The sequence below is a fragment of the Sinohyriopsis cumingii genome, chromosome 2 (genome assembly GCF_028554795.1).
Source record: "Sinohyriopsis cumingii isolate HCF-2022 chromosome 2, ASM2855479v2, whole genome shotgun sequence".
NCBI classification, from domain to species: Eukaryota; Metazoa; Mollusca; class Bivalvia; order Unionida; family Unionidae; genus Sinohyriopsis; species Sinohyriopsis cumingii.
Window position 1 is genome coordinate 168971499 of NC_142962.1, and position 23648 is coordinate 168995146.

At 35.2% G+C, this 23648-nt stretch overlaps 1 protein-coding gene across 3 annotated transcripts in view; it reads right to left on the bottom strand.

Annotated features, from left to right (window-relative positions):
• LOC149806276 (decapping and exoribonuclease protein-like) overlaps nucleotides 1-22768 on the bottom strand; it is a 36837-nt gene extending 14069 nt beyond the window's left edge. Inside the window, exons 1-6 of one of the 3 annotated variants that reach the window (XM_089951226.1) lie at nucleotides 22008-22764; nucleotides 17911-18137; nucleotides 14591-14686; nucleotides 12332-12446; nucleotides 2610-2745; nucleotides 614-708 (exon numbers count right to left, since the gene is read on the bottom strand). In XM_089951226.1, the coding sequence (XP_089807352.1) occupies nucleotides 614-708; nucleotides 2610-2745; nucleotides 12332-12446; nucleotides 14591-14686; nucleotides 17911-18137; nucleotides 22008-22474 (1136 nt within the window). In that variant the 5' untranslated portion in view covers nucleotides 22475-22764. Of the gene's footprint in view, nucleotides 1-613; nucleotides 709-2609; nucleotides 2746-12331; nucleotides 12447-14590; nucleotides 14687-17910; nucleotides 18138-21591; nucleotides 21962-22007 lie in introns of those variants that run through there. The other 2 variants (XM_089951228.1, XM_089951227.1) reach the window with 2 other exon arrangements.
• Nucleotides 22769-23648: the final 880 nt, after the last annotated feature.

Sequence of the window (23648 nt, forward strand, 5' to 3'; positions counted from 1 at the left end):
TCAAGGGTCCAAGTGAAAAAAATCAAGAAATGAAAAGTTTGCATGATCAAAGTGGTCAAGGGTCCAAGTACATAAGCTCCAGTAATGCACAGTTTGTATGAACAAAGCTGTAATTTCCTAACAGCATATCTCAATATCTGATGTTCAGTTAATAGACAAGGAAGATTTCATCCTATATATGATCGATTTAATATATACCTTTTTAAAAGGTTGCAGAAAAGAAAAATAAAACTGGAAAACACACTGCATATAAAAGTTGCAAATGGGATAGCTGTATCACTAAGTACTGAATAGATACCTATAAATGTATTACGACTAAAAATGCAAATTTAACTTAAGAATAACAGTAAAGGAAGATATTTAGCTTATATTTTATTATCATCTTTTGTTCTTGTTTATGTCTTTCCCCTTTTTTCTCTCCTTCTCATCAATTATCTCTCTAACTATACTGAAATCATGCACTTTCTCGCTTTTGTACGGTGTTGATTATGCTACATTTATTTTGTAAAAGATGTTATAGTATGACTTTTTGACCTATGCCAAGCTGAAATAGGGGAGGGGACGATGATTTATGGTTTAAAACTAAAGTCAATGGGCCAATGATTTCACCTACCTAGGATTATCCTCTATCACAGATTCCTTGATGAAAGACAACAGCTGATCCAGGAAGTTGAAACATACTGCTGGTTTCCAGGGATTAGAAATATTCTGAAGGCAGCAAGAAAAAATTCTAGACTTAGAAGTGACCAGTATTAAAGGAGATCAAAATATATGCCCAACCTGTACAGGAAGTTTCACTATATTACAACTGCTTTATCGAGATCAAAATATATGTCCAACATATAGAGGAAGATTCATTTTATTTCTAATTTCCATTGAATAATACCACTTCATTGCTGAGCCCACTAATCCACTAGACTCCAGTATCATTCACTTAGACTTCACTGACCCATAGACTCCAGTATCCTTCACTCTGTCAAATTATCTTCGTCCAAATGAGAGTTGTTATAATATATGTTTTACAACCATAATGGGAAGTTGAATTTCATCCATTTTTAGTTTTTACTACTGACAGAATCACCAAATTTTCCAGAATATCTTTGGGATCATACAATGAAATCTAAATTTCATGAGAAATTTGAATAACTTAAGCAATACTGGAACCATGGACTTTTCCTTGCCCCTCTAGTAATGTACATACAAATTCTCCATGTCCCCTTAGTAATCTACATACAAAGTTTCCATACCCCTTGGTAATCTACATACAAAGTTTCCATGTCTCCTTAGTAATGTGCATACAAATTTCCATGTCCCCATAGTAATGTACCTACAATGTTTCCATGTCCCCTTAATAGTCTACATGCAAAGTTTCCAAGTCCCCATAGTATTCTACATGCAAAGTTTCCATGTCCCTTGGTAAAGTATATGCAAATTTCCATGTCCCCTTGGTAATCTACATGCAAATTTCCATGTCCCCTTTGTAATCTACAAACAAGGTTTACATGTCCTCTTAGTAATGTACATACAAAGCTTCCATGTCCCCTTAGTAAATTTACATACAAAGTTTCCATGTCCCCTTAGTAATCTACATACAAAGTTTCCATGCCCCTTGGTAATCTACATACAAAGTTTCCATGCCCCTTGGTAATCTACAAACAAAGTTTCCATGTCCCCTTAGTAATGTGCATACAAATTTCCATGTCCCCATAGTAATGTACCTACAAAGTTTCCATGTCCCCTTAATAGTCTACATGCAAAGTTTCCAAGTCCCTATAGCATTCTACATGCAAAGTTTCCATGTTCCCTTAGTAAACTGAATACAAAGTTTCCATGTCCCCTTAGTAATCCACATGCAAAGTTTATATGTCCCCTATACAATCTGCAAAGTTTCCATGTCCCTTTAGTAATGTATATACAAAGTTTCCATGTCCCCTTTGTAATTTACACACAGTTTCCCCTGTCCCATTGTAATCTACATACAAAGTTTCCATGTTCTACAAAATTTCCATGCTCTCTTAGTAATCTGTTAACAAAGTTTCCATTTCCCCTAGTAATCCACATGCAAAGTTTCTATGCCCCCTTAGCAATCTACAAAGTATCCATGTCCCTGTTGTAATCAACATACAGTTTCCCTGTCCCATTGCAATCTACATACAAGGTTTCCATGTTCTACAAAGTTTCCATGCTCTCTTAGTAATCTGTTAACAAAGTTTCCGTCTCCCCTTAGTAATCCACATGCAAGTTTCTATGTCCCCTTAGCAATCTACAAAGTTTCCAAGTGTTCTTTGTAATCTACATAGTACAGAGTTTCCCTGTTCCACTGTAATCTACATACAAGGTTTTCATGTTTTCTTAGTAATCTACAAAGTTTCCATGCCTCCTTAGTAAACTACAAAGTTTCATTATGATCTATCAGTTAGCAAACAGGCTATAAAATCCTTTACTTAGCTTCATGCATGATAATAACACACAAAAATTATGAATGCTTCATTTTAAATCTGGCAATATTTATATAAAAAAGACAAGAATATACATACTACTTTCATGCTTTTTGTTCAAGCATAAATTTCATACAAGTTATTATAACTTTAGTCAGGCTAATGAATTACCTTCACTAAATTTGGAATCTTTAAAGTGTCATAAGTTTCAAGTCTATGAACAATCCCATCATCATCTCTGAAGCCACACACAATCTTTGGTATTCCAACCAAAAAACTTTGTGCCCACCATTTTATCCACTTGAATCTGCAATTGTTAAAAAATAAATGGCTTAAGCAAGAACAGGTTATCTGATCTCTCATGCATGATAAAGTCTGCCCATGTGATAAATTTTCCAATATGATAAAGTCTGCCCATGTAATAATGTTTGACAATGTGATAATGTCTGCCCATGTGATAAAGTTTTCCAATGTGTGAAAACCAATTCGAATAAGCCTGTATCATATGATTGCACTCACTGGCACTGTAGCTGTTATTATTTTTCTGACATTAACATTTGCAGTGTTTCTTGTGGTTTTCACACTGAGAAGACAAATTATGCCAGCCTTTAATGAGTACCCAGGTTTACAACAAAACATTTTGTTGTAAGATAAACCTTTTATGAAAAATAATCACATACTCTAATGTGTGATAGGACAGTAACATTCTATGGATTACTATTGAGTGTGATAGGACAGTAACATTCTATGGATTACTATTGAGTGTGATAGGATAGTAACATTCTATGGATTACCATTGAGTGTGAAAGGACAGTAACATTCTATGGATTACTATTGAGTGTGATAGGACAGTAACACTATGGATTACTATTGAGTGTGATAGGACAGTAACATTCTATGGATTACTATTGAGTGTGATAGGACAGTAACATTCTATGGATTACTATTGAGTGTGATAGGACAGTAACATTCTATGGATTACTTTTGAGTGTGATAGGACAGTAACATTCTACGGATTACTATTGAGTGTGATAGGACAGTAACATTCTATGGATTACTATTGATTTTCAGGAACAATTTTTCTCCCTACAAACTCTGAACCATGGGTGTGATTTCCCACACCAATGCATACGACTGACTCTGGCCTTGGGTATGATTTCCCGCACCAATGTATATGACAGACTCTGGCCCTTGGGTGATTTCCCACACCAATGCATATGACAGACTCTGGCCCTTGGGTGATTTCCCACACCAATGCATATGACAGACTCTGGCCCTTGGGTGTCATTTCCCACACCAATGCATATGACAGACTCTGGCCCTTGGGTGTCATTTCCCACACCAATGCATATGGCATACTCTGGCCCTTGGGTGTCATTTCCCATACCAATGCATATGACAGACTCTGGCCCTAGGGTGTCATTTCCCCATCAATGCATATGACATACTCTGGCCTTGGGTCTGATTTCCCTCACCGATGCATATGACATACTCTGGCCTTGGGTCTGATTTCCCACACCAATGCATATGACAGACTCTGGCTCTTGGGTGTAATTTCCCACACCAATGCATATGACAGACTCTGGCCCTTGGGTGTCACTTCCCACACTAATGCATAAGACAGTCTCTGGCCTTGGGTCTGATTTCCCATGCCAATGCATATGACATACTCTGGCCCTTGGGTGTCATTTCCCATGCCAATGCATATGACAGACTCGGGAACTTGGGTCTGATATCCCATACCAATGCATATGACAGACTCTGGCCTTGGGTCTGATTTCCCCTCACCAATACATATGACAGACTCTGGCCCTTGGGTGATTTCCCACACCAATGCATATGACAGACTCTGGCCTTGGGTCTGATTTCCCACACCAATGCATATGACAGACTCTGGCCTTGGGTCTGATTTCCCACACCAATGCATGACAGACTCTGGCCCATGGGTGTCATTTCCCACATTATTACATATGGTGGCGCTCACCAGATAATATGTACTTTTGAGAGAGTGACGTATGTAAGGTGAAGTAGTTCGCATTTAAAACATGCACAGTGGAGAGAACGTTTGCATACCTCTATGCTACATTAATGTAATGTGGATGATATTTCTTTTGGATATTGTACTTTTGGAAATTTTACATGATTTAAGCACACTGCTAACTAAAATGACTGCTCCCTTGTGTTAAAAAATCAGTCTGAATTAGTCTAAAGTACACTATACATAGCAGCTATTAAAATAGGGAAAATGAATTTTGCCAGACTAGACAATACCAGCTTCTGAAAGTGCAATGAATGAATTACCAAATATATAAAATGTAAAAAAAGTTATTGGCTCTTTTTTATACAATTGACCTCTGAAGTTCAGGAAGTGAAAATGACCAAGTAGAGCTAGCACTTTTTTGAAAGGTGCACATTTGAAGTAAGGCCAAGCTGTATACTCTATAACCCATAGTACACCCATCAATCATACACCAAAATAAAGGGAATTAAAGGTTCTTTGCATTATACCTAAGATATACAAGGTCTTTTTTAAATAGCCAGTATAACCAGTGAGGAAAGCCGGGGACATTCTTTTTCTTTAAATTCCTAACCCTATGCAAAATGCGAAACTGTATAGCGCCACCTATGACAGACTCTGGCCCTTGGGTGTCATTTCCCACACCAACGCATATGACAGACTCAGGAACTTGGGTCTGATTTCCCTCACTGAGGCATATGACAGACTTGGACCTTGGGTCTAATTTCCCACACCAACACATATGACAGACTCTGCCACTGTTATCAAGATATTAATATTATTTGTGATCAGTTACAATAGTGGCTGTGTCAGTTTTAATCATGCTTTGGGCAAATATTTAAAAATATATATATATATATATATATATATACCAATGGATGAAATCAAATGACATAATTAACTCATCCAGAAGCTGAATAAAGTTACACAGAGACAACAGATAAGACTTAATTCACTGACAAAATAAATGGATTAAACAAAGTTGGTAACTGGCTGTACTATGGTGAACAGATAGCAGCTTGATGTGAGGGCTGTAATCATTGTTACATAAAAAGCAACAAACACAACCCTTTACAATGACATTCAAACACAAAATATTGATTATCACTTACTAGAATCAAAGATGAGGACAAAGGCACTAAAAATTAACTCCAGAGACAAATGATCTACATGACTGCTACACTGAATTCATTACACAGGTACTAATAGCTCTTAACTTAGTGCCTATAAATAAAATAACAAAATCACAAAACTATAACTTTTACAAATATTAGCAAAACCTCTGCAGTGGTAGTTTGTTTTGATGTAAGTGACCATTAAGTACTGACATGTTTAGTTAACTATAATATTTATGTTCATTTACCAATCTTGAAAAGGGAAAACAAGTTTGCATATTTCCACTGGAATTATCAAGTGTTCAATCCTTACTTGATAATGTATAATTATTTTGACCCAATATAAATTTTGAGGAGCCAATTAACTTAGTATTACAATCATGAAAAATATCTTGTCCTTGTAAATACACAACCATATTTGATTTTAAAACAGCTAGTTTGGATTAAAGCTGCAGAACAAAAAGAAAATAACCAAATTCTCTCTTTACCCAAGTCATTTTCAGGTTTTAAGTAATTAACTGACATGGATTCTTGTCATAAAACAAAATACATATTAATGCCTGACAAATCCACCAACTATTATGAAAGGGACAAGCTGAACCAGCCAGCCCGACAAGATCAACAGTGGAATGAATAGTGTGTTACAATTTGTGTCAACTTTAAGCAAAACAGATTGATGACAGAATAGTAGGATCTTATTTCAGCATTTTACCCTGTATTATGATAATACAGGGCTCGAAATTAGTGGTAGTCCTCTAGCCCGAGGCTAGTAGATTTCCTGTCAGACTAGTAACTATCATAATGTTATTAGTCCGATGGGCTAGTAAGTTTTGTTTGTCAGCAGTCAGCATTTGTTTACTCAATACCCTAATAAAGATGTGACTTCAGCATATATTCTGTAGAATCAACGTAGTGACCGTTGTAAACACAGTCATAAAATATTAGCATGAGAAGATGAAGTCAATTTCTGCCTCAAAAATGTGTGCTTCTATTACAAGAAGCCATCTGATTTTGTGCATTTCGCTTAACAGCGCCAATCATGGTCCCATCATTAACAACGGAAGTTTGGTAATTTATATCCTAATAAATCTGACAGCGAATTAAATGAAAATTAAACTGGTATCACACTTTATTCACGCGACCACAGTAACAAACTACAAAACTACAACACAAAAGAACATGGCATCAACTATTCAAAGAAATTAGTTTGCATGCTTATTTGTTTCCCTTATTTATTTTTTTTGCTTGCTAGCCAAACGTGCCAACAGTCACAAACGGGAAACTGCATATTTTACGTTTGCATCGAAATAATTATAAGAATTAGATCAATTTATTATGATCACATTACTGACACATCCTTTCCATACAACTACTTTTTCTATGACAATAAAAATTGTTTTTATATTTTTCCCATACAAGACTGAACAAATAATTGAATACACGTGGATATCCAAGCAGAATGCCGTACATTTGTTGGGAATTAAAATCTCTCAGCATGGGCATCTACTATTTGAAAATTTTCCCCGCTTATTATTAACTTCAACAATACACTGAGGTCCTATTAATTAGGAACACTTACTAAACTTACGCTATTAATGATGAGACCGTAATTGGAGCTGTTAAATACAATGCGCCAAGTCAGATGGCTTCGTTTGATGGGAACACACATTTTCCAAGGTGAAACTAACATTATCTTTTGATGTTAATATAAGTGTTTACAATAGCCACTGCTTTGATCCTGCAGAACATCCGCTGAAGTCAAGACTTTATTAGGGAGAGGCCATTTAATTGGGGGGCAAAGGCACGTGTTTTGAAACGTGTTTCTTGCTCGGACTTTCTTATATATAGGACACTGTGTCATTCATTTTCTTACTTTAAATAATTCGCGTCAGCTATACTGTAACATCTCGTATTTCAAAATGAGGCACAATTCCCACCTTATAAGACAGGCAAAATGTGGCGTTTTATAGGTGTTCAGCCTCCAGAAAAAAGCAAAAGTTGAATGAAAATGACATAAAAGAGAGGAATAATTCTTATGATAGGGAAAAGCGTAATTGGACGTTTCAGAAGACATGGACAAAAGACAGGGAATGGCTGAATTATGATGAGGACAAGAACGTTATGCGGTGTAACTGGTGTATGGAATTCGCAAAAACATACACAGAGAAAACATCCAGTTTTGTTGCGGGTTGTTTGAACTTTAAAACTGAATCGGTGAACGCACATGAAAGCTGTGGGCAATACAAAAAGAGTTCAGAGAGAAAAACAGCTATGCAGATACCACCAGAAGAATCGACCGCTGGTTAGATCTTGGAAAGTTTAAATCGGAATGTATTTGACCAGCTCGTTAATTTGTTTATAATGTTCCATACAAATGTCATCCCAACATATGATCCATCACCAGCAATACATTTGTGGAATGTTTCAGGAAGACGGGTAAGGAGACCAGAACAAACCCCATATGGACCCAGAGTGCAGGTGGAGGATGAGAAAGGACACCTGGATCCCTCTCTGGAATTGGATCCACATTATCTTGAGAAACAAGAAATGTGAATTGACTAATTGATGATTTGAAGTAGGATTTATACTTCTGTACCTCTGCATTTATGAAATAAAATTGTTGTTAATCTCAATACAAGTGTGTGACATTGTTTTGTGGACAGGACTAGTAAATGTTTGGTAGGACTAGTAAATTTCTCAGTACACTAGTCCTTCTGGCTACAAAGAAATTTGTGTTAAATTCAAGCCCTGCAATATGGTAACAAATATGTGACAGTTAAGTGAAACTATGGTGGGTATTTGAATAAATGATGGTTTCATGAAGGTATGATGGTTATGTGAATATACAATGGATATGTGAATATATGATGGTTATGTGAATATATGATGGTTATGTGAATATATGATGGTATGTGAATACATGATGGTATCTGAATATGATACTTATGGATATGTGAATATATGATGGTTATGTGAATACATGATGGTATTTGAATATGATACTTTATGGTATGTGAATATGATACTTATGTGAATATATCATAGGATGTGAATATGATACTTATGTAAATATATGATGGTTATGTGAATACATGATGGTATTTGAATATGATACTTTATGGTATGTGAATATGATACTTATGTGAATCTGTGATGGTATGTGAATATGATACTTATGTGAATGTATCATGGGATGTGAATATGATACTTATGTAAATATATGATGATTATGTGAATATATGATGGTATGTGAATATGATACTTATGTGAATATATAATGATTATGTGAATATATCATGGTATGTGAATGTGATACTTATGTGAATATATGATGGTTATGTGAATGTGATACTTATGTAAATATATGATGGTTATGTGAATGTGATAATGATATGAATAGTCACATGATAGTTATGTGCTTAATACAGTCATATGATAATTATGTCATTATTTTAGTCACATGATGATTATGTGCTTAATAAAGCCACTGATCATTTGTGTCTCTTTATGGGGGTGCTCACTAGTTATTATGTAATTTTGAGAGAGGGACATATGTAAGGTGAAGTTGTTTGCATTTGAAATATGCACAGTGGAGAGAATGCTGGGATACCTCTGTGGTACTTTGATGTAATGCGCCTGACATTCCTTTGGATATTGTACTTGTGGAAATTGTACATGACTTGTGTGTGTGTGTGTGATTTGAATTTTTAATGTAGCTTTAACAATTTTTCAGTCATATCGCTATGATGTCTTCAGTGTGGCAATTTATAGTGATGTCTAGCATTGGGGCATCATACCACAGACATGTAGCATGATATCCCACCCAGTCACATTATCCTGACACCAGGCCGACCAGTCCTAACATGAACTTTCTAATGCTGAGTGTTTAATGAGGCAGCTGTTAGTACCATGTACATGACCTAAGCACACTGCTAACTAAAAGGACTGCTCCCTTGTGCTAAAAAAATCAGCCTGTATTAGTCTAAAGTACACTATCTTTAGCACCTATAAAAGTAGGGAAAATGAAATTGCCCGACTAGACAATACCAGCTTCTCAAAATGCAACGAATGAATTACCAAATACACCTATGCCTCAATAACTCATGAACCCACTTACAATGTGGGGTAAGTCATGGATCCCATTGTTTTTACTAGAAAGATCCCAAAAATTGCCCCTATTTGTTGAAAATGAAAATTGCAATGAAAACTTGAAACTGAAATCCTGATATATTGCTTGTTTTATCGTTGAAAATGGTTTGATCTGACCTGGAAATGTGAATCAATGTTATGAAATTATCAACTTTTAATAAGAAGTCATGCATTTTGTTTAAATTTATATCCCAACAACATTCTTGGTACACCATAAATAACAGTATGCAACAAAATTTCAGTGAATGAAAATGTCACTAATGCCTACTTAAGGCAGCAATATTATAAATAAATATTATAAATAAATACCAAATAAATAAGTTATTTTATCACATGAAATTAGTATATTCGTTCTATCTTTTAGTTGGGTTTAAGTGTAATGATCATAAATACAATGTACCCAGTTGTAATTCCAACATGAATTATTTTAATCTACTGTAACAGCTATGTCTGCAAGTGTTTCTGTGAGAACCTAATTAAGTGCCAACATTGTTTTGATACCTGATTTGCACAAGTATTTGTTGTATTGTTGCAATTAAATAAAAGCTGTCCTTGTATTACCACATTAACTGCATACTTTTGTATCAAATAAAGGGGGTGGAATAAATGAAAAGCTACAAGGCATGCAAATCCAACCTACGTAAGAGCTAGCTGTAGTGTTAGGTCAACTCTTTTCAAGCGATCAATTGAACAGTTATAATTCTTTTGTGGATGTAATTTAATTAAACCTTCTTCAATCAGCATACTCATTCACAAATATGATCAAAGAAAGAGAGACAACCAAGCAAAATAAATACTTGATGAACTAAAATTATGTTTCACAGATATGTTTTATTAATGAAAAGCTAGTTCCAAAGTTTGTAGTTAACTTGTAGTTCCTGAAGTGGCACTTGGCAATGTCATCATGGCTGAGAAGTTACACTATTACTTGCAATGAAATCATGGCATCAATATTTGACTAATAGAACAATTAAAAAAAAATGACTTTCGATGTTGACGGCTGTTACATGAACTAAATATTCCATTCTTTATTTAATAAAAGGTACTTGTCTGACTGTGAATTTTAACCAATTGATAGTCTGGTTCCCTGCTTGTTATGATCCTTGTGCTGCATTCCTCCACAGAAGAGAGCAAAGCAACCAGGGAACCAGACTACTCAACAACATAAAGCAGTGATGTAATACACAATGTTTTCGTGTACACATGAAGGATTGTTGCAATCAGTTATTAACGATCTCTCAGTGGTTGAGCATCTTGAAAATAAATGTCATTTTTACGTAAAAATGAATTACTTCATTAGGAAAAGCACTTTATTGACAATTATTCCCAATGCGATTCTGAAATGAGTAATCAACTATTAAACAGACCAGTTCTCCCCCACCCCCAGCAGTTTTCATGATGTCTGGTGAGGATGGCATCATTTCATATTGTTATGGAAGTCCCTTGCTTATAGTGCAGTCTATGTTTTTGGACCCAGATGTGTGTGAGTTATTGAGAAATCAGAGAGTATGTGCATAAAATAACACAACGGGTATCGGTAGTACTACTCTACTGGATGAAAAAGATTTACATGATGTTAATTTTTTATTCCTCCAGGGACTATTACCAAGGCAATGGTTTGTACTGCTTAAGGTGGTATGACCAGGGGCATGGGAAGTAGTGGCCATAAGAGACTTATACTACATTAATTGTTTGTTCATTCAGGGACTATGACCAGAGGCATGAAAGAAAAGTGTAAAAATAAATCATAGTACTGTATAATAATTGATGGACAAGGTACCTGAATAAGTGTTCAATGTGTGTTGACCATACTGATTACATCTAAAATTCTTTGTGTCTGTTAGTGTTGGGACACCAGATAGGTTACATTTTTTTTATACGAGAAGTTAAGTCTTCAGACAGCACTTTGGTGGCCTAGTAGCTAGAGCATCTGCCTTGGATGCTTGAGGTTGTGAGTTTGAGCCCCAGCCAAGTCATATTCAAGACTTTTAGAAATGGTATTAACAGCTGCCTCTCTGGGCGCTCAGCATTAAGAGGTTAGTGTTAGGACTGGTTGGCCTGAAGTCATGATAATGTGACTGGGTGGGATATCATGCTACAGATCTGTGGCATGATGCCTCAGAGCTAGACATCACTATAAGCTGCCACACTGCAGACATTTTAGCAATATGACTGAACAATTGGAAAAGCTATATTAAAAACCAAACACACACACACAAGCATCTTCAGACACTAAATATAATTATTTTTTCCTGTCCCAAGACTTAGTCATTACAGTACCTGAACAATTTTCATTCCTATTTTGATACAAACACAAATGAGAAGACCATGAATTAATTATCAATGTCCTTCTCAAATAAAACCAAAATGTGTTCACAGAATATGCATGCCCCACCATAATGCCTGAAACTGACCATAATGCCTGAAACTGACCTAAACTCAAAGCCTAACCAAGGTGTGAAGGATGACCATTCAGACAGAAATTGATAACATTATATCCCACAAAAATTGAAGATCATATTTCCTCATTCCCTTGTGCATATACTTGTGACTCATTTTTGTTCAGTACTGTATTTAGTGTTACATACTAAAAAACTCTGTAGCGTCATCACCTTTTCATATTGTTATCTTGTCTTGGGTTGTCAATCTCTCTGGATGTCTTAAACTCAACATACTTATTTCTGGTTGTGAGTGATGGGTCAATGGCATCTACTTCTCCAGCAAACACTGAAACAAACAAGAACTATGATTTAAGAAACACACAACTTGATACATACTGTTGATTTATTAAAGGGGCATAACCCTTTATGTCACATCTCAACTTAGTAGAATGATTCAAGTGCAAGAGACTTCAAGGGATACAAGGACAGAAACTAATTATGTGAATTATTGCTACTCCAAGGGCATTGACTAGGAACATGTGTAGTAAATGGACCATGGGCATAGGTAGTACTGGACCACAGGTATAGGAAATACTGGACCAGGTCCCTGAGTATTGCAGTTCATCCAGGGTATATAACTAGTACGGAACAAATGGATGTATGTTATGTTACTTTATTGCTCCTCAAGGTGAATATCACCAGGGCATGGGTAGAATCGGAAAAAATGGATGTACATTACATAATTGTATTGCTTCTCAAGGGGGATATGACCAAGGCTTGTAGTATTGAACCACAGATATGGCTAATACTGCTCCTCTAGAGGATATGGCGAAGGACATGGGTAGTACTGGACCATGGGCATGGGTAGTTGTTGTTGTTGTAGGGTTTAACGTCATTTTTCGACACACGATAGGCTATACATGGCTGCCAGTAATAATGGTAGAGGAAGAACCCGGGAAAACCAAGAAAAGAACCACCAACCCATGAGAAGCTACTGGCAAGCTCTCTCACATACCCACATTGGCTGAATCCGAGTCTCGAACCCATGCAGACAGAGGTGAGATGGCAGTGATCCGTAACGGAGAGCGCTTTAGACCACTCTTCCACTCGGGGTACCCAGCATGGGTAGTACTGGACCTGATGTATGACCTGGGATATAGACATTAACTACTCCTCCAGGGGATATGATCAATGGCATAGGTAGCATTGGACGAGGGACATGGGTAGTACTGGACCATGGTCATGTGTAGTACTGGAACAAACATATGTATGTTACATCACTGTATTCTTCCTCCAGGGGGTATGACCAGTGGCCTGGGTTTTACACAACCATGGTCATAGGTAGTGCTGGAATAAATGGATGCAAGTTACAACATTTTATTACTACTTCAGGGTCTATGATCAGGCATGGGTAGTACTGCTACCCCAGGGTCTATGATTAGGACATGGGCAGTACTTGAAGAAAGGGATGTATGTTATCATATCATATTCCCAATATAAAGTGAACTGGGGTATGAAAAAAACTTGATTATAAGTGAATTGGGTATGGTTACTGGATTATAAGTGAACTGGGTTTGAGATTTCTAGATTATAAGTGAATTGGTGATGTGGTTACTGGATAATTAAGTGAACTGGATATATGGTTACTGGATTTTAAGTGAACTGGGTTGGAGATTTCTAGATTATAAGTGAATTGGTGATGTGGTTACTGGATAATTAAGTGAACTGGGTATGTGGTTACTGGATTATAAGTGAACTGGGTTTGAGATTTCTGGATAATAAGTGAACTGGGTATGTGGTTACTGGATTATAAGGGAAGTGGGTTTGAGATTGCTGAAGTGCTGAATATATTTTTAAACTGTAGTAAATGTGCACACACACACACACTCCCTCTTGTACACCGATACATGCAAGACCAAAAAAAGATATCTGAAATGACTTTAATGAATCCTGTTCTTGTGAAATGCACTGTAACTGCAAATGCACATAGCTTCACATATAAAGAATACAAACTACACAACTTGAAAATACATGGATAGTAATTAAAATGTTTAACATTATTCAGTCTCCAAATGCCATTAATTTCTTTATGATTTTAACAAATAGAAGAATGTTATATAAAAGGAAATGTTCATCGAATAAACAATACTGGATACAAATAATCTCTAAGTTTGATAGGTGACAACTACAAAATAGTGCAGTACATTTTGAGTAATATCCTGAACTTTTACTCACAGCTTAAAGTTTTTTGACTGACTGTTTGAATAATGATGAGAAGATTTTACACTTTTTCATATCCTCATTTCAGGCAAAATATAAAAGAATGAACAAATATCTAGCAATTCAGGAAAAAATAATTCCAATGTAAAAACAGAATTTAAAATGCACAAGTTTTTTTTAAATTTTAAACACCTCTGCATACATGTAAATATTTCTTTACTTACAACTAATTATTTCTTTAAACATACTAATTTTCCAGCAGCAACTTACCAAGGGAATGACTATTCAGACGAGTTCTGACAACAGTAACAAATGCTTCATTATTGTTAACTGGGCTTTCGACATCAGGCACACCATCAGGTTTGTCTGAAATCATAAAAATTTGAAATGGATTTAAAATCACTCATATCTGCATGGCAGCAAAAAAGCAACATTGTTGCATGGTTATCTTTAATAATTGCATTCACTGATTAGTTAGACATTGCAAGTTACTACTGGATAGCACAAATTTTAGTAACAAAATGCTGAGTTAATGTTTATCTGTATCCATTTGTAAAACTTAAAACCACTTGGCAAAGTTCAACTATCAAATTTAAGTCAAATTAAAAAGTTAAACATATCAAATAAATTCAACTGTTGAATCTTTTGTTAAAATTCATTCACAAGAATCCTTTGGAAGAGGATGATTTACAACAGCCCCCCCCCCCAACAAAAACTTCCAGGAATCCAAGATAAAATCCATTTCTTTGTATAATTAAACCATCTGTGACATTTGTAAGAAACTCCAGTATACCAAATTTCGTAAGAAAATGAGTATCAAAATAGAAATATCAGTGGATGTTTTAATTTCATTATTTTTGTGGGTAACAAATAGCAGGATAAATGCAGCAGTTTGAATTTCTGCCATTTTGTCATTTTCTTCTGGGCTTGCTGGGAATTGTTACAAGACTATACCTTACATTTCGAAGTAACAAAGCAATCTTACCAATGGCAGTCAGTGCCATTAAATTAAGTGAAATTGGAGCACATTCTGGTAGAGCAAAGGTTGATAGACACCTGTAGAAGTTTCTTCACATGACGACAACCCAGAAAGAAGAACAAGAAATAAGATTTTACAGAGTACATTTCAAGAGACATGAGGACCTTATGCTGGGTGCACTTGACATGAAGAGTATGCCTCTCACTTTTAGATCATCTGTGAGGAAAGCAGTGAACCTTGTCATATCAGCATCCAGTGCAGTGTTCAAGAATAATTTCAGCAGTTAACAGGAATAAGTCAGATATGAGAAGCTGTCTTAATCCCACCCCAGTTGAAAGTCTTATCATAATCAGCCATGAATCAGAAGATATCAAACAATATAAAGCTTAACCTTAAAGATGTATAGAAATGGTTTTCTCAACCCAGGAAAATTCCCTGCACAGGCAGGCCAAATCATCTTGAGATACCAGAAGCAGTGATATAAACTCATCTGACACTGAAATATATTGATTTTATAACAGTGAAAGTAGTTGTAAAAGATACATCATTCAAATGTTAATAAAGTCTCACTTATTGTGTTTTGTTCTTGTCAACCAGTTTTTATCATAATTGGTGACCAAATGTTTGTAAATGGCAACTTTATTTTTAAGTTGGTAGCCATTCTGTGAAAAATACATTAGACCTACTTAGAACCCTGACGTGCTGGGTCAGATCGGTACAATTTTCATTCAGAACCAATATAATATTTCTCAAAGTGTTGTAGTGAAAACCCAATGTTGGTGTCATCCTTCATGCAAAAGAAGTGGTAACAAGATTTTCAAAATGGCTATGGTACAACATTAAAGGTCTCATAAGCACCATTTCATTCAATGGATAAATAATGATATAATGTCTTAGTAAAATTTTCCATGCTAACATAACCACCAATTCATTGGTTAGGAAGAAGTAGCGATAAAAAGATTTTTACCATGTCTACCATGGTTGACATAATGGAGATCTGATTAGTACCATTTTCATTTAGGACTAACCAGACATGATAAGTCTGTTTTTTTAAAAATAAACACATAGCTAGCCTACGGTTATCCACTTAGAAGTAGTGATAAGATTTGGCATCAATGTTGGATGAATTTGCAAACACAATGTCTCCTGGGAACTAAATGAAAATGGCGACAATCTGACCTACAATATGGAAAGGTGAACTAAATAAATGGCCACCACCCTCCCTTCTGTCTCCAACACCCGTCAGACCCAAAACTCCTTCCTTTGATCAGCCTGTAAAATATATCATTAAAATTGTATAGTCTGCATACCCTACAATTTTTATTCGACGTGTAAATCAATTTTAGTGCATTTCATTGCTTTGAATTATTTTAATAGAAATTATCAAGTAACTTGTACCTCAATTTGACTTGAAGTCAATTCTAATTTAAAAACATCCCAATGCATGTTTTAAAAAATTCCAAAACAAAAATGCTTGATGTAGCTTGTACCCACCCTGCATATGTACAAGGTAATTTTATTTCCCATAGAAAATCAAGGGAAAAATGAGAAAAAATAACTTATGGTTTTATGAATGAAATCCAAAAATAATCCAAGAATTAATAAAAATAGAAGTCATAATAATAAAAAGTCCTGATGAAACTGAGTTCAAATCCCACTGAAATCCAAAATGGAAAATGATGATGTCTGTTGTAACCTGTCAAGTACTGCAGTGTCAGCAGTCTCTTGTTGAATCACATAAAATATTCCAGTTTTTTAATTCGGTATAAATTTTGATAAATGACCTTGTCCAAAAATTAATTTAGAGCACTAGTATTTCCAGGGAAAAGAATCACTTGAATTCAAAATAATCTGAAGAAAATAAAATAATTAGCCCAAACTGGATGCAACATAGAACACTTTGATATCTCCAGTGTTAAGGTATGACTCACTATTCTTTCTCAAAATGTTAGTAATAAGTCTAACTAAGAAGCAAAACAGATGCCTGGATTGGGGTCAACCTTCGAGAAAAAGAAGTTTGTTACATGACAAACATCATGTAATCCAGGTATGGCCTTGACTTAACTTAATATTTCTTACTCTGAGAAAGAATATAAAAAAAAATTTTTAAAAGTTGTTTACTAAAACTGTCGCTGGTTCTGACTCAAGGTCAGAAACTATATGGTGTTTCTATTATTAGGTGTTTACCAAGGAAATTTTTTAAAAAGTCAGGTCAAACAACTGAACTGAATTCTATAAAAAAATCAAGTCCAATAAACAATATTACATTACTATAACATGTAATGGAGTAAAATAAAATAAAAATTAAAACATCAGACAAACAATTAAATTAAATCAAATATACAAAACAATGCATGTGTACCCTGCTGTCAGATATTACTCAAATTTCCATCCCCAGCAGTTTAAAATAGAAATGCATGTGTACCTGCTGTCACATATTGCTCAAATTTCTATCCCCAGCAGTTTAAAATAGAAATGCATGTGTACCTGCTGTCACATATTGCTCAAATTTCTATCCCCAGCAGTTTAAAATAGAAATGCATGTGTACCTGCTGTCACATATTGCTCAAATTTCTATCCCCAGCAGTTTAAAATAGAAATGCATGTGTACCTGCTGTCACATATTGCTCAAATTTCCATCCCCAGCAGCACATTTCATCTTGTCGTTGAGTCATGCTTTCTCTCTGTTTCTTCTTGTCCTCTGTATCAAACTCACACAGATAAAGAGTGTTGTTGAACTTGGTTACAGAAACCAACCAGCCCTCCTTAGATTCATAGGGTGTGCACAGAAATTTGGTAAGCAAGCCACGCCAACAAATGAAGTCAGTGTTCAGTTCCCTGGAGAAAATACAAATCATATTTGTACCAGTGTAACATGATCATATTTAACTACAGTACAATTATAGTGGGTTTCACATTTAACTACAGTGCAGCCATAGTGGGTTTCACATTGAACTACAGTATAGGCATAGTGGATTCCACACTGAACTACAGTATAGTCATCGTGGATTCCAAACAACAGTATAGTCATAGTGGATTCGACATTGAACTACAGTATAGTCATAGTGGATTCGACATTGAACTACAGTATAGTCATAGTGGGTTCCACATTTAACTAAAGTATAGTCATAGTATGTCGAACCTTTCCCATTCATCCTTGAATGAAAACAATGACTTCCAACCGGTACACCACTCAGGACGTCTTTTTCAGTTTATACATGAATAATTTTCCAAAACTCTTTGAAACATTCTGTAGTATCTACGTATGCAGACGATACATTGCAATATGTTAGTGATAAATATGTTAGCATTGTTGAGAGAATTTTTTTGAAGATTTGCTATGAATGGATGTATGACAAACGTAGTTAAATTACATAAATTTTATCTCTTCAACACAAGCATTAGCCAGATGTTGACAATTGTACTTAATAGTATATGATACAAAAATAGTGTTAAATATGCCAAATTTTTATACTTTTATTGATAATACTTTACCCAGGCCCTACCACTTTTAAACACTTGTCATAAAAGTACCTGAGAAAATAAAACAGCTGGTAATAAAAGTGTACAGTACAGCTGTTTTTCCACATTTTACATACGTGTGTGCTGTGAGGGCAGTATCCCATAAATGATAATTCATCTTACAAGCTGTGCTGTGTAGGCTGTATCCCATAATTTCTTTTACATACTGTGCTGTGTGGGCAGTATGGCATAATTTCTCTAACATGCTGTGTTGTGTGAGCAGCATCCCATAATTTCCATTACAGGCTGTGCTGTGTGTGCAGCATCCCATAATTTCCATTTCATGCTGTGCTGTGTGTGCAGCATCCAATTTATAAGTCATCTTACGTGCTGTGCTGTGTGGTCAGTATCCCATAATTCATCTTACATTCTGTGCTGTGTGTGCAGCATCATATAATTTGTCTTACATGCTGTGCTGTGGCATTATCACAAACTTCTTCTTACATGCTCTGCTGTGATGAGAGTATCCTATAATTTGTCTTACATGCTGAGACCATTCAACTTAAACAAGCAAGCTGCCAAGATGATTTCAAATGCTAAAGATATCTTAATGTTAACATCATCTCCGTTCAACACTCTTAGATGCATGCCATAAAGAATTATACTTGTTTCTAACTTTCAAGGTCTTCAATAACTTATTATCACAGTACTTTGTATCTTAATGTTTTTAAGTTTCTAAGTAATGTTAGCACAAAGACACAATTAAGTCAAACAAAGATATATATATATATATATATATATATATATATATATATATATATATATATATATATATATATATATATATGTGCTAAAACTTGTCCAAGTATTTTAAGGAATCTTATGCTTTGGCTGCTACAGTTTTATGGAACAGTTTGCAGCATATCAAGCAAATACTCAATTTTTTTTTAAATTAAATTTTACCCCTGCAAATACTTTAATGGTCAGTCCTATGACAGCATAACATTTGTACTTGGTAGCTGTGTTATATCTATGTTAACCTTGTATAACCTGCATTAACTTATATTTTATTATGTAGTAGGCTTTAACCTCCTTAAGTATTATTAATTACTTGTATATTTGTTGTAATCATAGGACCATAATGAAAAGAAGCTGCTAGCTAACTGTGTCACCCTGGAAAAATAAAGGATATCATCATTATTATTATGATAATTATAATTATTATTATTATTGTTATTGTTGTTATATAAAGTAACTTTACTTAATGTATGTCATTCTGGACAAATAAAGATTATTATTATTATGCAAAGTGGCTGTTTGTTTAGTATTTTATTTTTAATAAATAAACAAATTATTATTATCATTATTATTATTATTATTATTAATCAATCCACCTACTCGTCCACAAGACACATTCATTTCAAGTGGTGAGGCTTTTTTGGAGATATGGAAAACATTACCATGTGTGCACTGGATACCCAGTTTTACAAAATTTGAGTTCTTTAAAATAATTATTTGGTGATTATGGACATCCAAATCACACAAGTTCTATGCCCTTGTCAAAGAAGTGTATACAGTACAGCTCATGTGATTTTTAATTTCTTCACTCAGCAGTTAACACCCCTACCCCCCCACTTGACTGCTCCAGTGGCCTATGTGGTTTGAGTGTCTGCCTCAGATGCAGGAGATAATAAGTTTGAATCCTGGCTGAGTCATATCACAGGCTTATAAAAATGGTACTAGCAGCTGCCTTGCCTGGCATTCAGCATCAAGAGGTTAGTGTTAGGACTTGTCGGCTTGGTGTCAAGATAATGCAACTGGGAGGGACATCATGCTCCATTTCTGTGGCATGATGCCCCTTGCTAGACATCACTATAAACTGCCACACTGCAGACATTGTAGCGATATGTCTAACAAATTGTTAAAGCTATGTTACAAATCCAAATCAAACCCAGCTCCACCCCACCCCCACTCACTCAGAACTGAAGCACCATGGTTGAGGGATAAGTACCTAACATCTCACCACTACCAACTCACACAACTAAGAAACCACATCTTATGCATCTCTACATAGGGGGATTGAAGACATAAATGATTGACATCTGAATTACCAATGACCCCTGGAAAGACTGAAATGTCAGAGTAATTCATAATCATGTACCAAATGAAGAACTGTTTTGATGTCAATTATATAATGTATTAAGCTGATAAATACTAATTTCAAAAGAGTCTTGCTTAATACCATTTGTTAATGGTCTGTTTGCTTCTATTCAAGACTTTTAGTTTCCTTTATTGCTGATGTCAAAAAGTTATAATCAGTGGTAAAGTAGTTACTGTATTTACCATATATGTTGAGACACCGTATTTGTTGGGACACCATAGATTAATTTTTGAAGTAATATATGTGCACAATGTATGTTCTAAGACATATAGTTTTTCCAAATCAAAAGTTATGTGACACCTTTTAAATCATTCAGAAATTACATATTGGAAATGCTGCCTTTGTTAGATTCTGTAAAATTCATCAACAATCGATAAAGTCTCTGTCAATGGAATTTGATGATGCAGTAAGTTGTATTTTCATTTGACTAATAGCTGATAATGAAATAGCTAGTGTTTGATATTCTAATTATATGATGTTGAAACTATGCACACACACACCATTTAGCCCTATCTTTAATCTTTCTCCTTTGACAGTCATTTCCTTTTTGTCTGCTATTCTCATGATGTAACTGGCATATTGTCCCAATTGTAATTAAATTAAAATAGTAACATTTGCTTTTAGATAAAACTTGCTACACTGCAGCACATTGTTTCAGTGAATACTCACAACTGACATTTGTATACAGATGGTAAGCAAAATCCCTCTTCTCTGGCCCATGGTATTAAAACCTTCAGAACTCCCCTTTTCTCAGAATTAATCCGTGTCAGAAGAGAACACCTGTATATCCATTGGTTATTGACCTGAACAATTTTAAATTGCTGAAACATGCGTGAAAGTAATCAGTGCAATACTCTGTGAGAATCACAGGCTGAAAACTCCAGCTCAAACAGTATGAAGCACCACTGGTCTCTGCTAATGTCAGAAAAAAGAAAGGTAGAGATCTACTTGTTGGTCTATGCAGATTATTATTTCAGATTTTAATACAGGCATATAAAGGTTCTGGCTGATCTGTGGATCTAAGTTTCTGTGATAATCTAACTCTAATTAAACTGCAAGGGCAATCAAAGAGAACTCCATACTACCTTGACTTGTGTGCTGTTTTTCTCTGTGGTTTCACTTCATTTAGGGCAAACTTGTCTTCATTTTTCAAAATCCATCGCAGTACATCATCGATGTATTCCTTTTTAGCCTCATCCTTTCTTATCATTTCATTATATCCTTTTCTCAAGTCGAAGTTTACAGAGTTCGATTTGTTTGGCTTAATGTAAAACTTCAACTGCCCTCTTCCATTCTGAAAGGCCCTGCTGGAGTCCTGGGAAAATGCACCAATTTCAACAGGCTGCCTGTAAGGTGGAAATTCAGCATCAAATCTCTGGATAGGTTGGACACTAAACTCCGAAGAATATTTTATCTTTTTGTATGGTACAATTTCTGGATTCGTGTTGTCGCTTTGCTTTCGTTTATTCAACATTTTGGTCACTGAACAAAGAAAATGTATGTAAATATACTTGACTATGATAATCAAAAGTTGTACTGATTTCGTTTTCATGTATCACTTCCCAATTTTGTTCATGCATTGATTACAGAATCAAACTTAGTCCACACTTGTAAACATAAACCGGCAATTTTACCAAGATATTCCACATGATGGCGGAAGTTGGGTCAGACAATGTAACGGAACAAATTGAACAAGCCGGAACATACAAATATATCGAGAGAAAAAAAAGAAGAAAAAAAAAATGAGATAATACCGGAACAAAGGTTAAAACACAATTCTGCTTACTTCTAATAATATATTTTTATTCTCATTAGTTTTATACTAATGTTGGTTATTTTACTTTTTGTGTATTAATACTGTAATATCGGAAGGGTACGATTATTCCGTGGGTAATAACTCCTATGTATTTCAAATGTATTAGTACCCAAATTATATCACACTGTATATATTAAGCAATGTTTATTATAAACATTGAACTTTGTAAGTAGGATATATGCGTCAATCAAGTCTCGGCAAGTAGCGGTTAGTGATCGGACGGTACAAGTTGGTATATTATGATTGTTTGCAACAGTGCTGTTAAGATGCTAATCTTGACCACTTTGCTCATTTTCTTTCGTACGAATAAAAACACGGATTTTACAAGATAACGGGTCAAATATTTCATGTTCTAGCTTATTCTCTTGGACAGAATCAGAAGAAATGTTTTTGGAATTGGTATCCATACTCTCAACAACATCACTGTTATCATTAAGACTTTTGTCTGCGATAATGAATAGCCAAGAATATTGTTATGTCCGTGATGGGAAGATAACCATTGTATCATTGTGGATCTCCATTAATGAAGAATTGACTTTGCCATTTACCTGTTGCTCTTCAAAAGAGGAATTACTATCTGTGTCGGACGGCACGGTGATACGCGTAACCTTATGCTTTGTTTTGGTTTGTTTGTTTAAGCTTCTTATTTGTGTCTTGTTGTTGTTATGTGTTGTTTGTTTGTTCGTGTGTGTATGTGTGTGTGTGTGTGTGTGTGTGTGTGTTATTTCATATTGGCTTACAAAGTGGTTTGGCGTGAAGTGTCTAGTTGCGTGTGAACATTATTTGAGTCAACATAGCATATTAATAGTTACCGCTCCGGTGGCTTAGTGGTTCGAGTGTCCGCCTTGGATGCGGGAGGTCGTGGGTTCGATCCCCGGCCGAGTCATACCAAAGACTTAAAAAAAACGGT